At 37.9% G+C, this 21,914-nt stretch overlaps 1 protein-coding gene across 4 annotated transcripts in view; it reads right to left on the bottom strand.

The window, feature by feature from the left end:
- Cpeb4 (cytoplasmic polyadenylation element binding protein 4) overlaps positions 1 to 21,914 on the bottom strand; it is a 65,706-nt gene that overhangs the window by 16,267 nt on the left and 27,525 nt on the right. For 2 of the 4 annotated variants that reach the window (XM_005334108.5, XM_005334109.5), the window contains exon 3: positions 9,223 to 9,273. The exons of the other annotated variants lie outside the window; for them this stretch is intronic. In XM_005334108.5, the coding sequence (XP_005334165.1) occupies positions 9,223 to 9,273 (51 nt within the window). The remainder of the gene's footprint in view (positions 1 to 9,222; positions 9,274 to 21,914) is intronic. 4 annotated transcript variants of the gene reach the window in all.

Raw genomic sequence — 21,914 nt, 5'->3', positions numbered from 1 at the left:
GAAAAAAAACAAAACAAAACAAAAAACAAAACAAAACAAAACAAAACAAAAAAACAAAAAAACAACCTTTCAAACATTGTCAAAAGAATCAACTGAGATTTCATCTATCAGCTTTTGAAACAAAATTTGGCTATATTCTTCACGTCCTGGTTAATGTTTCCAAAACAAGGAACTGAATGGTAAGAAGTCAACTGAATGCATTTTTTAAAAGTTCTTCAAAGACATTGTAAATCTTTACTGAATCTTACTTGTTTTAAGGGAAACATTTGGCTGTAGTTGTCACCCAAAGTCCAAACCATTATAAAACTGAAACAGCATGTAACAAGATTTAAACCAACTAGTATATTAATCATATTTTTTCAGATTTTCCTGTTCACTAGCAATTTAGTAGATATACTGGTATTTAATTCATGTCTTTTCACCACTACAGGATAAACAACATTTTTACAGTATTTCTCAGTTCATTCCTAATAAAAAAATCATAACAAATGAATATTTAGGCAATTTAAAGCTTCTTTTTAACCAACAATTTTTTGTGACCCTAATCAAATCTTCTACCAAACCCAAATGCTGAAAAGTAAAAGGCTGGGCATTATATCACCAGGTAGGCTATAGCCAAGGGGAAAGGAAAAGGGAATCATTGAATATCCAGGAAACAAGAACACAAACCTTAAATCAGGAAATTTTGGAGAAACAAACAAATTGGCACTTAAAGCCCTGACACTCAAAGGCCTCAATTCTGTACAACAAACTTTTTGTAAATGTCCTATCTTGCTAGCACTATGGATAACAGCACAAGGGCCTGTCCTCAAAGGACTGGCAACTTTATGTGTCACAGGCCACATAAGCCAACACAAGGATAATGTACCATGCCTGCTGCTACACAGTTCTCCCCTCATCCCTGGTTTCTGTCCTAAGCTTTGGTTATCAGGTGTCCACTTCAGTCCAAAAATACTAAACAGGAAATTCCAGAAATAAACAACTCATAAGTTTTACATTGCACCATCTGAGTACCATGATGAAATATGGAACCTTCCCATCCATCCCACCTGGGATGTGAATCGTCCCTTCACCCAGAGAATTCAAGCTGTTCATGCTATCTGCCTGTTTGTCACTTTTGAGATGTATTTTCAGAGACAGAGATCACATTCACAAAACATTTATTACAGTATATGTTATAGCAGCTCTGCTTTTACTATTGGTTATTGCTAATCTCTTAACTATGCTCAATCTGTACATTAAATTTTATCATATATTTGTGTGTATATATATACATATCTCTCAATATGTATATTTATGTATTTAACCTTAGTATATGTAGGGTTCAATACCATCCTTGGCTTCAGTCATCTACGGGGTCTTGGAACACAGTCCTTAGTTAACTCTCCTAGTTATATGGTAGGAGTGACAGGACAGAAGAGAAGCAACAAATCTGATTAGCTAGCATCTGAGATGGCCATTCAGGGAAAATCAGAGGAATAGCACCTGAGACTGGCAGGGCCATAGGCAGGATGCTGTAAAGTTCAGGGATAGTAAACCAGAACAGAAGCCTACGGCTTGGCTAGGGACGAGGTTTAACAGGACAATGGGATAGGTTTTTGAGTTAGAAGGTATAGCACCTTTTAGAAGTCACATTACAAAATGGTCAGGGTCTTCATTCTTCGCCTTCTAAGTAAGTATAAGTTCTAAGTATGTATAACTTAGAAGCATCACAGGAGTTATTTTCCAAAATGAAATTACATCTCATATCAAAATACACTTCTACCATTACTAGATAAAATAGGATTTCACCAAAGTACCTGACTAAGCAGACTAAAACAAAATAAAGCCTTCCTTGAGGAAAACTTCATAGGTTTTAAGTTTAAGAGGAATAGGTTTTTTCCAACTTACCAGACAGAGGTTGAAAAGACAAATAGTATCACAAAAGCAGATGCCTGCTTAAGAGCCTCCATTTACACAACTGTTTTGAAGACAAGGAAACTTGGGAAAACAATGATTTGAAGATCTTGGTTGGTTCTGTCTATCTTAAAAAGAAGATTCATGCTGCTTGGATTTCTGAGACAGAGATGCTTGAAAAGAGTAGGATTTTAAAAGCTACAAAACTAACGTGAAAATGCTCATAGCTTCTATTTACTAATGTCGTTTCAGGAACAGTTAAAAATAAAACATCTCAAAATCTTCAAATGTATATTTTCAAAATTTGATAATGTTATAAAAAATTAAGCTGGTTTATATAGAGGAATTCATGGTTAGATTCTAAGACCAAATATCTGAAAACTATGCAGACACTGTCTTATATAACAGGAAAAATCAACTACAGGTGTACATCCTTGCAAACTACAAAAACTGCCCAGTCAAATAGATGAATTAATTAATAAAGCTGGGGGAGGGAATGACATTCTGTAACACACAAAATAAGAATGTGTAAATTTTTATTTCCAGTTATTATAATAGTTTATAAATTATTTTGACATACAATAAAGGAAAAGTAAATGAACCATAAATTCAGTGACTCTTCCATGAAGTGAACACATCTATATACCCAGAACAGAATGCTAAATGGTGCTACTTTACTCCATGTATAAAAGATGTACTAAGTACCCTCTTCTCATTTATTTCAAATTATATTTGAAGCAAACTTTTTGGTGAAATACACTGAAACAGATTCCCATCACTTTCCTGAGAAAAATGTCAGGAAGATGTCTAAGCTCATGACCATAAAGTGTTGCTTGCTATCTGATGTTTTGCAAGCATCTGAGGAAGTAGCAAGGAACAAAATGGCTTTAATTATGTTCAAAGAAATCTGTTTTAGGAAAGTTCTAAACTTAGCTGAAATAAACTCTGCTCAGAATTTTCCTTTAACTATTTAAGAATAAACTATTTAAAGATTTGAAAAATACACGTGTAAACACCACTAAATAAAAATCTCCCATTCCCCATCTGAGTTAAAATGAATGCTATACATATGTGTAGCTACCTTTATTTTTATTACTTAGCTTTGATTTATAAAGTCCTCAATAATTTACATTCAGAATTAATAGGAGTCCAGAATGTTAAAATGGGTTTTAAGCATTATGGTGATAATTTTTTTAAATTTCCAGTTACATGTTATTAGATGTATTAGTAAATATTTTATTTCTATAATGTCTTTACAGGACTGCTTATACATGTTTTTCTTCTTATTAGCCCTGTGCTCATCATGAAATTCCCCTTACTAAAATATTCCATTAATCTACAGTGCTTGATTTGCCAAGAAGGTACAGAAAGACTGTCCAGGACTTTTCCTTCTCCCTCCACATATATACATATTTCATTGTAAAAATATTATTTATCTCTTCAAAAGTATCTTTTTCTCATTTGCTGTAACAATGGATAAGTGTCCATAATATGATACATTCATAAAGAGAAAGCATCTAATATGCAACCATATTAAAATGTGGCACATGCTCATGGGCTGATGCGAAAGCTCTCCAAGATCTAGTTTGCATGTAGTGTCTAAGTGTGTATTATATGATCCTTGTGTAAACTTAAAAGTAAAAATATAGAGAGATGTTAAAACATGTATTAGCCTTTTTTCCAAAACAACCACAAAATCCTGAAAAAGAGAAAAACTAGAATAGGAAAAGAAAGAAGGCCTTTGCTTCTTGTTCCATCTACTTCTGTACTACCTGAATTCATGACTACTGTGTATGTGGCATTGCTCTATTGGCTGATGGGCCATTTCTGGTTTTCTTCTTGGTAGTTAGTATCTGCATTAAAGACAAACAAATGTTACTAAAGAAACATTCCCTTTCCTACATGACAGCCATAATTCTGGAAGGAAGAAGACTTAGGCCAGGAAAGATAAAATATTAGTAATTTCAGCAGGTAGTGCAGAGCAGAGCCTCTTCCGGCTCCTGGTCTACCTCAGGCTTCCCACTGCTTCCCCTGTGGCTTCCCTCTTGCTGAGAAGGAAGCAGGCACTCTACTGGGGGAATATAAAAAGGGTGGTGGCTCAGATGGAAAGAACTGACTTTTCTGCAGGAAAATGTGGGGGAGCCGGACACGGTGAGGAGCTTCTGTAGTCCCAGCTACTCAGGACTGAAGTAGGAGAATCAATTGAACCCAGGAGTGAGCAACACAAAGAAAACTTGACTAAAAACAAAAAAACAAAACAAAAAAAAAACTGGGGAAAATTAGCCAAATCAGTAAATCTTAAAATTACAGGCTCAAACTAAAAGTTGCAAATCTAGGAACAAAAGAATAAAGATGGTGGAACCAGAAAGCTTGACACCATCGCTGCAGGAGGCAGGAGGATGGCTCAAGAATGACACAAGGAGGCCAACAGTCATTCAAATTACCTTTTTAATCAACCTCAAATTTATCAGGCTCACTAATTTTTAATCCACATATATGCTTACTAGTTACAATTCCCAATGTCAAGCTGACTTGAGCTTTTATTAGCTTGTAGGTACAACAACATTCAAAGAACATTCATAAGCTATGGTAAAGATATGCATTATTAATTTGTGAAGAGTTGCCCAAGAGAAGGGCAACTCTAGTTTCTGCATACCTCTAATTCTCAGTTTATTAGAAAGAAAAAGGAACAAATGAGAGACCAGGGGAAGATATCACATGCTTATGTGATGGACAGTCACATGCTTAGTAAGTAATCTCCCCCTTTTTCAAAAACAACTCAAATGTGTCATTCTTAATTTAATCTTCAAGAGTTCCTCTGGGCTTTTCATTACTATTCTAAATGAACAACTGTAGAGGACATGAGTTTACAATGTTCCTACATCACCTTTTTCATGAAAGGATAGTTAACCAGGCCCCATATTCTAGCCACCAGAACCATATCATACATTTCAGTGACTATCATCCATAGTGCTCCTGGGTAAATGATACCCTCCTTTTTAATAGATTTCTATGTTCTATGCTAGCCTTTAAAAACTGTCTTACTAATCTCCTTCACTGGAACAAACAAATATTTAGTTGATGCTTCTAAATGAACAGACAGCCTTAGAAGAAAGGAATATATAGATAAATCTGTTAAAAAAACTAACATTTTCCTGTTGTTCTATAATTTGGGGGGGGCCATAGGTTCATTTTTGAAGAAGCTAATCCTAAGGGCTGAAGAAGTGAAACAGGAGATGGGAAAAATAAGCATTTTAAAAAGAGAGCAATGCACAGCACTTTTATACAGAGGTGGTGGCAACTGCATAGTCTCCTTAAGTTAAAAAAAAAAATTAATCTTTCACCTAACATCTACCGCAGCAGAGCTTAACCAAGCTGTGCCATGAGAAAATGGATATGCTCACTGCATTCCTATGACATAAGATGTATTGTCAAAGGCATCAGCTAATGGGCTGAATTCTGTTCCCCCACCCACTCACAAAATTCAAAGTTGAAGTCCTAGCCTCCAGGGCCTCAGGACATGACTGCACTTGGAGATAGGGTATTTAAGGGCTGAAGTTAAATGAGGTCATTGGGGTGGGCCCTAATCCAATATCACTGGGGTCCTTCTAAGAAGAGACGGACACAGACAAGCACAGAGGGAAGAGCATGTGAACACACAACAGCCTAAAAGCCAGGGAGAGCTGTTCAGAAGAAATCACTCTGAGAATACACCTAGCCTCCAGGATGAGGGAAATCTGTTGTCTAAGGCACACCACCTGCAGTACTTATTGTGGCAGCTCTAGCAAAATAAAACAGTATCCAAAAAGTGGACACAAAGTGAGTTTTTTAAAATACATTCGAAATCTAAGAATTTTCCCCCAAGATCCCCTGACCTCCCTGCAAACAAAACAAAACAAAACAAAAAACCTCTATAACTAATCTCACACAGCAACAAGTTGAATAATTTTCTGAAATAAACTCTGCAATATTCTTAGCAGAGTTTTTTTTTTAAATCATTATTTGTTGAATTATATTGGCAATGACTCTTAAAAGTCATAAGTGACATATGAAGGTCACCGGGTAGCATGAAAGCTGAAGAGGAGCAGGGCCAAATAATAATAAGTAATTTGATCCGTGGATGAGTAAGCTCCTTTTATCTGTGTACATGCAAATGTCAAGGTTATTCCAATATAAACTGCCAAAACTTGTGGAAGGCTCTTTTTTTTTTCCTTTATTTATTTAGAACTTAAACCCCATTTCTTCCTCAAAAGCTTTGAGATTGCTTGAAAATTTCAAAACAAGTTGGATAATAAAATCATAGTGGAAAGTCAAATGTTTGTGTTACAATGTTCACCTGAAAAAGAAGCTAACAGCAGCTCTAACTACTTTCATCCAAACCAAACAAGAAATGCCTCTAGGCTCAGATACTTGGAAAGAGAGCTCTGAAAGTCACAGCTGAACAGTACAGAGGCCAGGCCACCACCTCTACAGGCCTCTTACAGCCCGAACAGACTGGCTACAGCAGACAAGGACAGACAGGTCCCTAGAGTTCCCTTCTATAACTGCAATTTGACACCATGTATTAAGCATTTATTTTCAGCTCTAATAAAAGGTTCCATGGCCATAAGATATGGAGGGACTGCATTGGGACGTCGAACCAAGTTTTAGGTCATCCATCTCAGTAGTAGACACAGAAAGCATGTTTAATAGTGGACAGTTTTTTAAAAAATCCTCTTAACCCATTGTTTTGTAATTTTTCCTTTAGCACTAAAATTTATGACCAAAAAAATCACTATAATTATTTTAGTTTGATTACTATGTGCCAGGTGTCATGTAAAATGATTTATATGCATTTATAATTGTCACTACAACCTCAGGAGGTGGCAGGTATCTGTAATTCTTGAGTTTATCTTCATTAAGCACAATTCATGACATGAGACTTTAAATATAGCTATCCAAAACCTGAGATACAGCAAGAACAAAGCTAGTAAGAAATATACAGGAATGAAATGAAATTACCTTTATAGATGATTTCTATAAGTGATCTGCTCTAGAGGATGTTTTATGAATTTGAGTAGGGAACAGACAATGCCCACATCTAAATGAAGGTGAATAAGGGCTGGTCTCAATGCCTCCTTCCCGGCCTAGATTCAATTTCATAATTTTTTTTTTAAGTGGGGACTGAAATCAGGGCATCAACCACTGAGCCACATCCCCAGCCCTATTTTGTATTTTATTTAGAGACAGGGTTTCACTGAGTTGCTTAGTGCCTCACCATTACTGAGGCTGGCTTTGAACTCTCTATTCTCCTGTCTCAGCCTCCCGAGCCACTGGGATTACAAGCATGCACCACCTCACCTGTCCAATTTCATGATTTTTAAGCAATATTCTGCTATAATCTGGACTTTTCCACTGTAGAGAGAATGGGTCTATTACCAGCATCCAACCTATCTGGAATGTTTTTCTTCCTTATAAATGAATATACTGGCAGCTGATCCTAGCTGGTTGGTCACTAAAACCTAACACTTGATCACATTTGTTACAATCAAGGCCAGAGGCCAAGGCAAGACCTTGCACTGCTGCTCCTGGCTTTAGGAGCCAGGAAGGTTCCCCGTGTTGACATCTCTTTTGGTTCTTCTTTTATTTCATGACTCTTGGTTTGAGTCAATGCTAACCTCAGCCAACACACCTTTATAATAACCAAAACTTCCATATAAGCAGCAGTAAAAACCAACCATTCTAGAGTTTATGAAGCAGTAAAATTTCAAAACATAAATGTTGGAGGGGTAGTTTCCTTTGCCAAATAAGGGTCATTAAAACTAACCTATTCATAAAGAAAGGCTATTAATGGAGAAAAAAGGAAAGGCAACTTCATAATCATAGAGGATTTTTTAAATTAAATGAATTTTGCTTTAAAGAAAAACCCACTAGAGAGTTCTTATCTCCTCAACAAAGATGCAGCCTGAAGGAACTGATCCAACTGAATAACCTCCTGAGGGGAATGGGACACAGAAGCTTTGATCCCGTTGCCTGAGAACACACAGCAGTAAGCCACATGGTGGGTCCCTGAACTTCCCAGAACCTGGACCTGAGCAGGAACTAGTTCCCAGGAAAAGCTAAACCTGCTTCAGGGCAGGTACATTCTCTTTATCCTGATGATACTGTCACCCCTGGGTTTGGATTTGGGACTACACACTTTTATGCTAGAATATTATACCATGGGATTAATATTAAATATTACTATTATCTTTATTTATGCTGGAATCCTAAAGCATTGCTTTCTATTGTAACTATTATTATGATGATATTATTTCTCGCACTATAGCATGAAGAGACCAAAGTCTGAGATCAAACTCTCATCAATCAAATCTCCTTCCAACATTTTCTGGCTCGACAAGCCTATAACTCACAGCACACAGACTTTACACACTAACCAAAAGGAGATGCACTCACAAAACTAATTTTCAATTCACCACATACCATAGACAAGGTTTTGTTGTTGTTGTTGTTTTGATTTGTTTTGTTTTCTGGTTGTTGATTGGGAAATAATGAGAACACAGCTATTTGGTCGAGAATACTTCTTGGAGACTGTAGGACTTAAAATGAACTTTGGCCAAGAAGGAGAGATTATCAACACAGCAATAGTAAATGAGAAGAAAAGAAATCAGCAAGACCTGTGCATTCTACTCAGCTATTCTAAACACTAAAAAACAGACACTTTGCAATTCTTTAATTCTGTGAGGAGATGCCCTTCTCGGTAAAGCTCAACTTGCTTCTACACACGTACTCATTAGCACAGAAGTAACATTTAGAACAGGTAATGAGAGAATCTACAGAAGGTACTGTAAAAGCCAACAAACTTCATTTTTCCCTGATCTCCTTTGGCAGCAGTGAATGACCTTGTCTTTCCCAATGTCAAGCACTGTGGTCTCTGGCTGCCTCTATCTGGTTTTAGATCTCTGATTATCCTCTTTTTTCTGGCACAGTTTTCCATTGACACAGAAATGGCTTTTATGTTGACATTTCAAAGGTCATTCTTCAGAAGGTAATGTTCAATAAAGCTGGTCTTTATCTATCATGTGGAATTCTCACTTACTGTTAGCAATTTCAAGACAGGGAATCAGCACCCAAGTTTTCTTAAAAAAAAAAAAATCCTGCCCAATTTTGAGGGGAAAGAATTATTTTAAAATAGCTTATTAGTAGCAACTTTCAACTATCATTGCAGAACAATTAATGTCATTTTCTCTATTAATCGAAGTACAATTTCTCTATTAATTGTATTTTCTCCCCTAGTACTGACTTCTGCTTTGTGAACTTCACTGTGGTAAATCAATTATCACTTACCATTAATAAGCAGAGAGCTATCGGATCCTGGGTATGAATAGTTTAGACGACCTGAAGGTAAAAGAAGGCCGTTACTAAATTTATTTTTTTCATTGATGGTTTAAACTCATTCAATAACAGAGCTGAACTGATTGCTTTTAATAGGCAAAGTATTTAAAAATCTGTATTATAAGACCAAACTTTGTGGTGCTACAGAAAACAATGAATCAACATGTTCCCCAAAATTCAAAAAGAAAGTTTGGAGGAGACAAAATACAATATCCCTCATGTTTAACAATTAAGTCATTCCAATTTCCAAATCCCCACCCAAAGTAATTTTCTTTATACCATTGTGTTGTAACTCCAACTTATAATAGCAATCTTCACATTTTTTCATTTGTGCAGTTTTTTGTTACTTTTTACAAATATCTAATTAGCAATAATATTTTCCTATGTGGCCCATAACAAAAGTGCTAGCTGATGCCTGAATGCACAGACAAGCTTAAATTCAGACTTTGGTCAATACATACTAAAGACTGTCTAATGGCATTTACACATAGTAAGAAATAACGAAAGTCCCTAACATTATACCCAAGAATAATGGGCTCTTACTAAATCCTGAGATTCCTCTGAATTTTGCAGTAGTTCAAAAATGTTTAACCTAAAACAATCATCCAAGGTGCCCCTCCTTAATGAATTTATAGACATACTAAAAATGTTGGACAAGCTGTCTTCAAAAATCATAGCCATAATAAATGGGGGAAAGGCAATGGATCTTTTCTACCCTGAAGGAATGTCATTTATGTTTTGGAAGAGCTCTTACATGTAAGTTGAAGAACCTAGACCACAGCTTCTCAAGAGTGCATACTACGTACACTAGAAGATATAAAATAAAATCACTATGGTATATTTTAAGTTTCCATAGCCCACATGCCCATCCACACCCATTTAGAAGAAGGGTGATGAGCCCACAGCAAGACTTGCTAAGAAATGGACAGAAAACCTTGGTGGGTCACTCTCTGCCATGGTTCAGCACTCTATGAATCAGGAATAGTGTGCAAATTTAAAATTGACTCAGAACTACAAACACTCCTTTAGTACTGACCTCTCAGACCTCTCAGAACTATGACTCTCAAGGCTCTGAAAAGTGGATAAAGAGGTTGTCTCAAGCCCTGAGCCTGGAGTGAGACTTTTCCTAGCTTGCTGAATACTCAGGACCCAAGCAAGTGTGCAGCCACATAATAACAGTTTTTCTGGAAGGAACTTTAGACCTTCCCTGTTTTAGAATCCCGTGTCTCTGAAACGGTCTCCACAGTAATGAACTCCTGCTACGAGAAGAGAAAACTGTTCTTTACAGCCAGCAGCTTTAATCAATCCAAACCCAAAGCCTGGAGTCTATCATGAAAAATCAGAACTCAGTTTAAACCAAATAAAATGGCATTCTAAAGTTAAATTGTTCCACTTAAAATTTCAGCTTATTCCTACTTGGGGAGTGACAGCAGGTATGGAGATAAGAGCGAAGAAGGTAAAAATTAATTTCTACATTTCAATTTGTTTCTACAAACTGGCTTCATTCATTAATGGTAACGTACAGTCAAGTATCCAAATCTAGTAAACTCCATTACAATTGTTTTAACTAGCCTGGATCTTGTTACTTGTTACAAATATATATTTTTTAAAGTATATACTTCAGATGCTAAGCACAGGAACATGACTTGAACTGTTAAAAACTTCAGGAAGCGAAGCCCAGTTTCTGAATCACCTAACTCCAAGTAGCAGCCAATCAGCTGGGATGGAATGCATGTATGACCAGGGTAGCTGTAGAATACTCCAGTAAACGCACTAACAAGGAGCTATCACATACCACCTTCATGTGTTATAAAACATGCTTAAAAGATGATTTATTCAATACAGAAATAAAAATATTTAATTATATTAATTGAAATTGAGGATTAATATAATCCTTAGATTATTACTCTAAGGAGATGTTCTAACTTTTTTAATGCTTTCAGTACAACTGAAGTCATGGCTGTTCTATATGAACCAAATGTTTCTTATTTGATACTTAAGAAGGAGAAAAACAATAACAATGAGAATGCAAAAGACAAAATACCAAACTGGCTGGCGCAGTTGAACCAAGGAAGTTTTACCTCATCAGAAACTCATCTTTTGGGGTATCTTTTACTTAGAAGATGCCCTTAACTCAGTAGAGAGTTTGCCTCACTGCACAGTTCCTAAAGAGACAGACCCTCACTCCAAGGATGGGTGACCTTGGACACCTTTTCTGCTCTTAGCCTTTCTGAATATAGTAATTCTACCCCTCTCCTAGACACACACACACACACACACACACACACAAGACAAAAAAAAAAATCACTGACAGAACTCGGCTGAACTCAGAAAAAAATACTTTGTTTTTGATTTTTTTGACCTGATCTTGTAATATGATTCTTGTCAAGCTAGATTCAATTTTGGTCTCCAAGTAGCAAGTACACTCATGACATTTCCTTAAACAGCCAGTTATTCTTTCTACTTCGATTTTAAGATTCAAGCAGTGATATTTAGAAGATTTTCTGGGGAACATTCACAATGCTTCCCCAACCTGTCTGCCCTACTCTTCTGTAAATTCTTTCCACAACTAAACTATCCAGAGTCACAGTTAAGAATAGAGCTCCTCCCGTCCCTCCTGGGAGTCCCCAAGGCGGCCTTGGCGAGTGCCCCGGGGACTCCTCCCACAGTCTGTTTCACTTCCACTCTAATATCCCTCCGCCCTTCCAGTGCCATCACACTGACAGCACCCAGGGCTCCACACGCTACCTTCCCACCAAGGGGTGTCTCTGGTTGAGGCATATTTCTTTTAGTCCATCTATCTAAAGACCTGATTTTTTTAAGAGTAGCTTTAGTTTCACAGCAAAACTAGGAGGAAGGTACACAGATTTCCTACACCCACTGCCTCCCCAATGATAGACATCGCACACCAGAGTGGCACATTGTCACACCATGAACAACCTCCACTCGGCTATCCCGGAGGTCACAGTTGACACGAGGTCCATCTTGGCACTGTGCAGTCCGCAAGTCTGATCGGCGTACAGTGCCACGTGTCCAGCATCAGTCACCCCGCGAAGCAGCTTCACCGCCCTAGAAGTTCTCAGGATGCCAGCCACTTAATCATTCTTCCCTAGATCTTTTGGCTGGATCCACAGTTTTGCCCTTTCCAGAATGTCACGGAGTTGAAATCACAGAATAAAAGCCTTTCACTGAGTAACAAGCATTTAAATTTCCTCTCTGTCTTTTGGGGACTTGATAGCTCATTTCTTTTTAGCGCTGAGTAACAAGTATTCGGTTGTCTGTAGAGACCATAGTTTATTTATCCATTCACCTACTGAAGGATTCCCAGTTGCTTCCAAGTTTTAGCAATTATAAATAAGCTGCCATAAACATCAATGTGCGGGGTTCTGAGATAGTTTTCTGAAGAGTTTTTTCAACTTCTGCTTCAGATTTACCTTCTTTAGAAGACCCTTCCCAAAAGGAAGCCTCTTTTTAAATTAACTTGCGGAATTGTAGGCAATCATTTCGGCATCTGGCTGCCTCTCATCTCTTTAACATAATCACCATCCCTCCCCCAGCCCTTAGGAACTAGAGCTCTTCAAATTCAGCAACCTGAGCCTTCTGCACAAGCCCCAGGCTAGCTCATTACACTGAACCCTAAACACCAGAATCGCACAAGGAAAACAAAAATAAGTGAGATACCTGAATGTGAACAGAACCTAGTGCCTGTGGTTTCATTTGGCTAGTTTGTGATAACTCACCTATCTACAAACAGAACCCAGGTTTGAGTACATTTGTAATTTAATTTTGAAGGGAGAAAGAAGGCACTAGGATTTGCAAGTGACTCTTAACTCTATTTGATGAGTAAAACTCAACCTTCAAAGGCTCTTGGTATTGATTGTGTTACAAATATTAAAAAAACACTGCCTGATCAGCACTACTTCTCTTAAGGGCTATTATGACAAGAAAAGTAGTAGTCTCTGGAGGCCAGCTGTGGCATTTGGAGCCAGATGCCTTGCATACATCATGCAGAAGGCGTAGGCTATATTTGGTGACATGACTCAACCCAGCCTAATACAGGCAACTGATCATGTGACTCTGAGGAACCACACCACCAAATTCTACAGCCTAGAAAAGACTCATACACCAACTAGACAATTCTACAGTAGGCATCCATGATCATCTGTGAGTTGGAAAGAACCAATATTTACCAAACAGACTGACAGAGAACAGGTGGGGTGAGGAGTGCTCACAAGAACAGTATGTACTATCATATTCTTTTAAGACTCCCAGCAACCTCATCAAAGAGATGAAAGAAGGACAGACTAGAAGCAATTACTTGATTATGTGAGCAATGTATGTACACATTACTTTCTAATTAGGTAAAATCTATTTCCTAAAGAGGAACACATATTATTGCTAGTAAGGATTCATGAGGGAAAGATAAAATAAATACTTCCATTTCAAACAAGAGCTGAAAAGCACTAAGTGTTCCTCAGTGCTACTAGGTGTCATGCTATGATCTTCTCTTTGTCAGAGGCATGCCAGCATCGTTGGTGACATAGCACCAACCAAAGAACCATAATAAGGAATGACTCTGCAAGGCTGTCCAAAACATACCTTTAGTCTCATAGACTGACAAGGAGCATGGAATCCTAAGTTATTTTCTTCGATTGCCTCAAGCTATAAAAATTTAGTTCAAAGAAAAAGGAGGGGAGGAGTTTTCAGAGAACACCATTAAGAACTTTTAACTACACATATATATTCACACACAAACATCTGTAGCAATTGTTTAACTAGAGGTGCTACTCCTGCCTCTGTTCTTGCTAATTTTACTTAGTTCACATCTAAGTAAATCAAAGTTATACTGCCACAAATGTTTGTTTGTTTTTGCGGGGGGGCAGGTGCTGGGATTGAACGCAGAGGCACTGTACCACTGAGCCACATCTCCAGCCCATTTTATCTCATTTAAAAAATATATATTTTTAGTTGTAGCTGGACACGATATCTTTATTTTATTTATTTATCATTATGTGGTGCTGATAATCAAACCCAGTGCCTTATGCATGCTGGGCAAGCACTCTACCACTGAGCCACAACCCCAGCCCCTTATTTTTAATTTTAGGTTAGGGTCTCACTAAGTTGCTTAGGGTTTCACCAATTTGCTGAGGCGGCCCTCAAACTTGGCAATCCTCATGCCTCAACCTCCTGAATCGCTGGGATTACAGGTGTGTACCATCACACCCAGACACACATGTTTTTTTAAAGAAAACACTCCACCTACCTCTTCTACATCTGCTGTTTTTACCCACACTGCCTGACACTCGCAGCAAGATGGCGCTGTGGGGATCTGGACAACACATGGCAGGTCACTGGATGCAAATACCAACTTTACATAAAATATTGCAGAACCAATATTAATAGGAACTAACAAAACTTATTCAATATGTTCTGTAACTTCATGCTATGAAGATAATTTTTAGTAATTTACTCTATCAATGTAAAAATAATTTCCCAAATCAAAATCGCAAGTTTATTGTATCCCTGATCTGTCTGTGCTCCAACCAACTACCCATAAAGGCATTTCTATGCAAAATTACAAAGGCAGAACTGGTTGGGACTGACACCAACTGGAGAGTCTTGTTTCTTCCCAAAGAGCCATTTAAAATTCATTAAACGCACACACACAGAGTTTAGGCCAAACAAAAGCCCTCTCTGACATAAATCTGGCTTTCAGTTTCAAAGCCAGAGCTTATAAAAATCCTTGAATTCATGCCCTTTCCTGTCTCTGCACACTGCCATTTCCCCTCTCACATCAGGCATCCAGCCATTCAGAACTCCTGGTTCATAACTTCTACTTGTAGGTTACTCTCTCTCTTCAGCACCCTCCTCTGCCTGCCTCCAATGTGTCAACCCAAGCCTCCACCCTCTTGTCCAGACAATTCCTTAGGTTCACATCCTATAGGAAGTCCTCCCTGCCCCAATCCACCCCATGCTCTGGCTCAGATAACCCCCAGTGCTCCATACAGAATCCTGACACTTTTCATACTGTACCTAAGTTATCCATTTTAAGCTACCTCTTGCTCTAGGGCAAAAAAATCTTTGAGGATGGATTTTGAGTTTTGCATCCTGAGCAAGAAAAAAGTGCTCAATAAAATATTGTCAAATGAATTAATAAATATATGAGTGAATGAAACAAAGTCAGCAACTGGTGGTCTCTCTGCCCTGAAAGACACAGTGGGAAAGGCAGAATCAAACCTATCTCATCTCGTGACTTGTGTCAAATACTTAGCTTTATTGAATCTCAGGAAAACAGAGATTCATATTTCTATTTACTTCACATAGCTATTATGAAACAATCCTGAGATAATTTTTTGCAGAATAGCAAGAAAAGTTTCCAGGATACAATAGGTGCCTAAATAATATTAATTTCTTTCCCCTCCCTAACTATGATCCAGAGAAAATCAATAACTTTCCATTTGTGAGAGAAAGGAGATGGAGGGTTCCTCTTGGCTAGTCAGTCCCAAACTGGAACCTTGGCGAAGGAAAGGAAAATATGGGAATCTTTCAGTTCCAGAGAAATGAAAAGTTTGCTAGTGTCCTTGGTTACAAACAGGGATACAATTCTTCTCCAGGAAATTTAAAAAAAAAAAAAAAAAAAAGGAAGAAAAACCTAACTCCTTACTTTTATCATAGCCAAACTAGCAAGTAGCCAGAAGAATTTTTAGGAAAGAAGAATTTTGAAAATTCAACTTAAATTTTTTCCTATTAATTAAATCAAGGAGGGTTTCCTTTTTGCACTAAGAACTCAAATTTAATTTTTAAATTATAATAGGACAGTGAAAAACAGACTGTAATAGTGGCAAAAAATATATAGTGATCTACAATTAAAAGTGGATGGAATAAATTTCTATAGAGTAAGGAAGGTTTCATGTAAAGGAAAGACTGACTACAACTCATGACAGGTGCAAAGTTGTAAGATCTAAAAGCATCTCAGAATTTCAGGCAGAAGGGAATGTCTCTAGAGAAGCCAGCAAGGAACTGACCCAATTAAGGAATTCAAAAGATTTCCTACTGCCAGGAAAGCCAACAGCGGAGAAGCAGGCAGGAGGCTATTTTTATCCTTGCCAGAGCCTTCTGACTCGGCTGCCACATTTAGAGGACAGAGCTACAAGATAACTTGCCTTAAGAGGATGTTATGATACCAGTGATTAATGGCAATTTTTAAAGCTCTACAAAATTAGGCATAATTTTTGTCCAAACAAAACTAGCCAAAGCCAGCTTTAAAAAAAAAAAATAAAAAGGATAATATAGTGAAAAAGAAAAGTAGAAAACCAACCAATAGATAGCACAAAATTTGTAAGTAATCCAGGGGGGAAAAAGTCAATGCAATAAGTTAAAGTTCTTCTAAGTTAGGTTGCAAAAACACTGACACATGTGTTTTCAGAAGCACATTTTAAAAGATCCACTGAATAAAGAATTGTAGAACTGCCTCAAAGGTAAAAAAGATTTTCCAAAAACGGCTCTCCCTACTGACATGAACACTTAAAAACGACAAACTTATGATAGCCCTTGGACCCCTGGCTAGGTGGCTGTGATTGAAACCTTTGGAGATGAGAGAGAACAGACTAAAAGAAATCTAATTAACATTGTTCTGACTGACCACAGATTATTAAAGAAAAAAAGTAAGAGTGCTTTTCTTATTTATAATCATTATTTTATAAAATAGAACACTACCCCTGCATTGACAAGCAGGTACCCATAAAACTGGTCATTGAGGGGCTGGGGTTGTGGCTTAGCGGTAAAGTGCTTGCCTAGTATGCGCAAGGCCCTGGGCTTGATCCTCAGCACCAGATATAAATAAGTAAAATAAAAGTATTGTGTCCAACTATGACTAAAAAATAAATATAAAAAAAACTGGTCAATGAAATCCAAATCCCTGAAAATAATTGACCAAGTCATTAGCTGGCTCTGCACACAGACCTATCATCAATCTAATCATGTATTTCATATAAGATCTAAAGGCTTTTTGAAACTTAATGAAGATTGTACTTAAATTTCTAATCTAATCCAAGAATTCTCTTTGCTCTCTCTCTCTCTGAAGGCTCAGTCTCTATTTTTCTTATACACACTCAGGGTCTGAGTCTTCATTCTTAGCCTTCAAAATTAAATAACAAGCTATTCAAATATCTCTGCTAATTATTTGGAGAATAAGCTGCACAAGGCCGGGAACCTGTTTTTAGTGCCTGCTTGACATCAACAGCCCAACATACTCCCTGGAACAGAGCAGATGCTTGATGTATATTTGTTGTATGAATGGCCTCGGCCAGCCTTGAACTTTGTAGATATTCCCAAAGTAGAATGGGGTTGGGGGGTTGGGAGGGAGAGCAGTGTATCTGAATCACTCAGGGAAGACACATGCTTAAGTCTCATGACAGACCCAGTGAATCAGAATCAGGGCAGAGAGTAAGCTGGCTTGGAAAAGTCGCCTCAGTGAGTCTATACTGACCTCCTCTCTTCAATATATAAAGCCATCAAATATGAGATCCAAATCTTTTATTACAGATCATCATGATAAAATACATAAATTCAGTCCTTAGACTCCTAAATTGAAATTAGGAAGTGTTAATGTCTTCCCTGTCAAAGTAAACAAGCCTGAAGTGTTTAAGTTTTCTAAAGTTTGTTTCCCCCTTAAAGGCTACAATAATCAATGCCTGAGCCACTGAATCAGGAACAAGAGGCCCTGTGTACCTGTCCCAACCTCTAGGTACTGGAAAGGATAAGGACTTTATAGATCCTGTTTCATCTCACTGAGCTTTGATGGTCTTCAACTATAAAATAGAGATGATAAAATTTAAATAAAAAGTTACTGTACAGTTTCAGGTTAGGGATCATTCTCAAAGGACACTCAGTAAAACTCAGCAAAATGGTACCTAAAGTGCCCTGAAACTTGCACTGGTTGTTAACTCCACCGTCCATATGGGAGGTCTACCTCAAAATCGAAAATGCTAAAGTGTCCTTCAACCTACCTGGTACACAGAGTATGCTCCAATGTTTGTGGAGCTGGATTATAAGAAGAGGCTATAAGGTAAGGTATTTTCAGTCAAATGGTTTAAAGAAGGTTTTAGTGGTCCCTGTCTTCCCCCCTAGGAACAGCCTTGTTACATAATTCCAGGATATCCCTACACACATAGCTCTGCCTTAAAGGGCAAAAAGATGGCTCAGATATCAAAAATGATACTCCAACATGTTCTTTGGTGAAGATGACAATGTAGGATAGGGTGAGTGACTTCCTCAACATTCCTCCATTAAATTCCTTTTTTATGCTATGTTCTTTTTGATATTGAGGACCATTCTAACGACAGGAGTATAAAGTAGAATGGTTGAAGAAGATCTCTAGAACAGTATTTTGTAACCTTTGTAACTATTAAGACCTACTTTGAACAACATTATTTCATAGAGGCTCCCTCCAGGATAACAATGGAAGACCTCTACCCTCATCCCCAATCCAGCAAATAAACACAAAACAACTCAAACGTTAACAAAATAACCTTAGGAACAATATGAATTCACAACACATTTAAATGTATTCTGCCTGCATTACATCAGCATCCTCGTGCTCTTAGAAGATAATCACACATACATAAGTGACATACCAATTATCTAACTAGAATGCTCGGTCACTAATGGGTTCACAGGCTCCATCAAACAATTTCTATAGCTGAAGAGACTCATGGTCCACAAATGGAGAATAGAAATGTTTCAAGAGGCCAAGTAGAAAATAACTGTTTCCTAAACAGTTTTTAGGCCTATCTCAAAAAGAAAAGATGTAGTCTAGAAGCAAAGCCTTCATTCAACTGATTCAGTTGACTGGTTTGTGTTTATACACACGCTTTCCACAAACTACTCAATATCAAATACTGCCACACGCAGACTCGCATGATAACATGTGCTACTCTGTCATGAAACTGTAAAAACACTGAATTTTGTAATGTAAGACTATATAGAACTGCCTACGGTAATTTAAAATTCATTGAGATCAACCCCTCTGATTACAGGTGAGAAAAGAAAAGTGACCAACCTCAGGCCATACAGCTGGTGATAGCATAGTCAGATTTGAACCCAATCCCAAATGTTTCTCTTTTGGTTTCTTAATACTTCAAGAAGTATATCATATGTTAACAACTTCTGATCATTACAATAAAGAGATCAAGCTAGCTGATTTAAATATCTCTATTTAGGCAACTATGGTAGATATTTATTATTTGGAATATTACAGCCAGTAGAAGTTAGATTTAAGTTCTTTATACTTCAATTAATCATGGCTGATTTTCAAACTAAGACTTGTACTGCATTGTTGGTTTCCCAAGCACTAAAAAGGGCCCTCTAATTGGCTAACTCCTCCTTCTCTTTCCCAATGTATAGCAACTGGCATCTACCCAACTGGATTCCAAAGAGATTATGGAACTGCTTTTCCTTCAGAGTTCCACTAATGTTCTTAATTGACTGGTTACCAGGTAAAACCAGGGATAAAACAAAGCCTTGCTTTTGGATCTGAATGCACTGGTGTGGGAATGAATTCAGAACCAGCCAATTAGACAAAACAATGAAGCCAGAGGTAGCAGAGGATGGGCACTACAACAGCTTTTTCAAAGAGTAGTAACTAGTTTAAAATTAGTTAAAAAGTCTGATTTACACAAACTTTACTGCTGAGCAGCAACAAGATCAATGTGGGTTTATTCTGAGGTTTTGGCTCCCCTCCCCCCTTCCTCTCCTTTTAAACTGTTAGAGGGAGAACAGAGGCAACATGAGGAAAAAAAGAAATTCACAAGCCAGGCACAGATAGCTGATAAATTAATCAAGTGCATTCAGCATTCAGGTAAAAATTCCATGCATATCATCAGGAAGCAATAATTTTTGAGGCACAAGTGTGAACTATTCCCTCTTCCTGTTGCTAAACTGCATGTGATGAGAACCTTGGATATTTTTATGACAGCTTTCCCTCCCCCAAAGTCACCCAATGACACAGTCTAGGATTACATAACAGGATCAAGGAAGGCCTCAAGACCTTCACCATGACAAAGGGTTTATTAAGCAGATATTAGTATATGGGGCTGTTTCAATAGCTACCAGCAAGTGAGAAAGCAAGAATTACCTCTCTACATGGTTTTATAAAAAATTTAACAGAAACACATTAAGAAAAAAAGATTAGTGACACTATCAAAAGGTACACTATGCTCAAAATTAATCAGGTGTGTAGCACAAGCAACATGGATATCTAGAAATGTGGACCCATTTTCTCTTAGATAAACTGCTGGAAGTCTGAAAGTCTTATTCCTTAAATTTTATTCAGATTTCACTTCTAAATGGAGACTATTACTATTTTTGTCTGTCCATCTGGTAAAATCCACCCATACATACATAATACGTAATGAAACAATGCAAGTCATTAAAGAAACATATCTATTAATTTGCTACCTGATTATTACTTGCTTTCTGATTTGTTATCTCTGAAGTGTTTAGTTACCACATCTACTTTATTACTTTACCAGTCCCTACCCTAAATGTATATCAAACTAAATTCAATCATAGCATACTGTTTCCCCCAGCTCCTCTCTACCCTCACCTCCTCACCCAGGTAAGAATCAGAGTTGCTTCACCAATTCAAAATAGGATTCCTCTGCTCAATATTCAAGATGAAAGTAAGGGACTGCCTAAGTAATTGTGGACTCACATCATGAATATGACAATTGCCTGTTTAATTTTCAGAACAAATAAAAACAAGGGTCAAATATCACAAATGTGAGGAGGGCAGATGGCAGAAGATCACTACTTTCGACTTTCAGGGCATGTTACGCAAGGACCAGGGCCCATGAGGGTTTGGCCAGAGTACAAGATGTGCTCAGCACGAACTGAGCTGATTTCAGTTCAGAGGCACAGCAAGGAAGATCCCAGTCCAATTCAATGAGCAAATCAACGTTCACACATCACATTTTTTTCTCTCCCAGGCATTCCCTTTCCCTCCTCCCCTTAAAGAGAGGAGGGGGGGAGGGAAACAATAGCAACCCCAAATCTGGAAAAGCGCAACACGCTGTTCAAAGTCCACACCTCGTAAACTCTGCCCACACAGGGCCCTGAGGAATCCAATAAATCCTGATCAAAAGTCAACGAGAAAGCAGGCAGCTGTTCAAGTTAGGGAAAGGCCCTGTACCAGCATTGACACAAAGCATCTTGCCCCACAAGCATGCCCTCTTCTTCCTCAGGACAGTTACCTCAACAGGAGAAAGTCCAGGTCCCATCCTACTTGCACAAGTAAAGGCAAAGGAGACTGTGTAGGATGTTCCATGTCCCTGGTCAGAAAAGGGAGGTTCAGAAGGAAAGGAAACCACTTCATGTCTAAACAGCCACACACCATGTTAACTATAGCCCAGTTTAAATTGTACGCTTAGGTATGTACCCCTCCCCATGACCCAGGAGGCTTTTAGAAGGAAGGCAATTTTCCACTCTCTGGAGATCTCAGCCACTCCCCTACTCTGCTGCTTTGAATTACTTGGTATCACCCAAAGAGAGCAAGAAAGAGCAAGCAGTTCAGGAAGGATCTGGGCAGGCATGCAGGGCAGCTAGAGGGCTGAGCCTGGATCCTGAACACTCCTAACATATAAAGA

The sequence above is a fragment of the Ictidomys tridecemlineatus genome, chromosome 1, assembly GCF_052094955.1.
Source record: "Ictidomys tridecemlineatus isolate mIctTri1 chromosome 1, mIctTri1.hap1, whole genome shotgun sequence".
In the NCBI taxonomy this organism is placed as follows: Eukaryota; Metazoa; Chordata; class Mammalia; order Rodentia; family Sciuridae; genus Ictidomys; species Ictidomys tridecemlineatus.
Note: the sequence above shows the minus strand (reverse complement) of the source record. Positions and strands in the feature narration are given on the sequence as shown.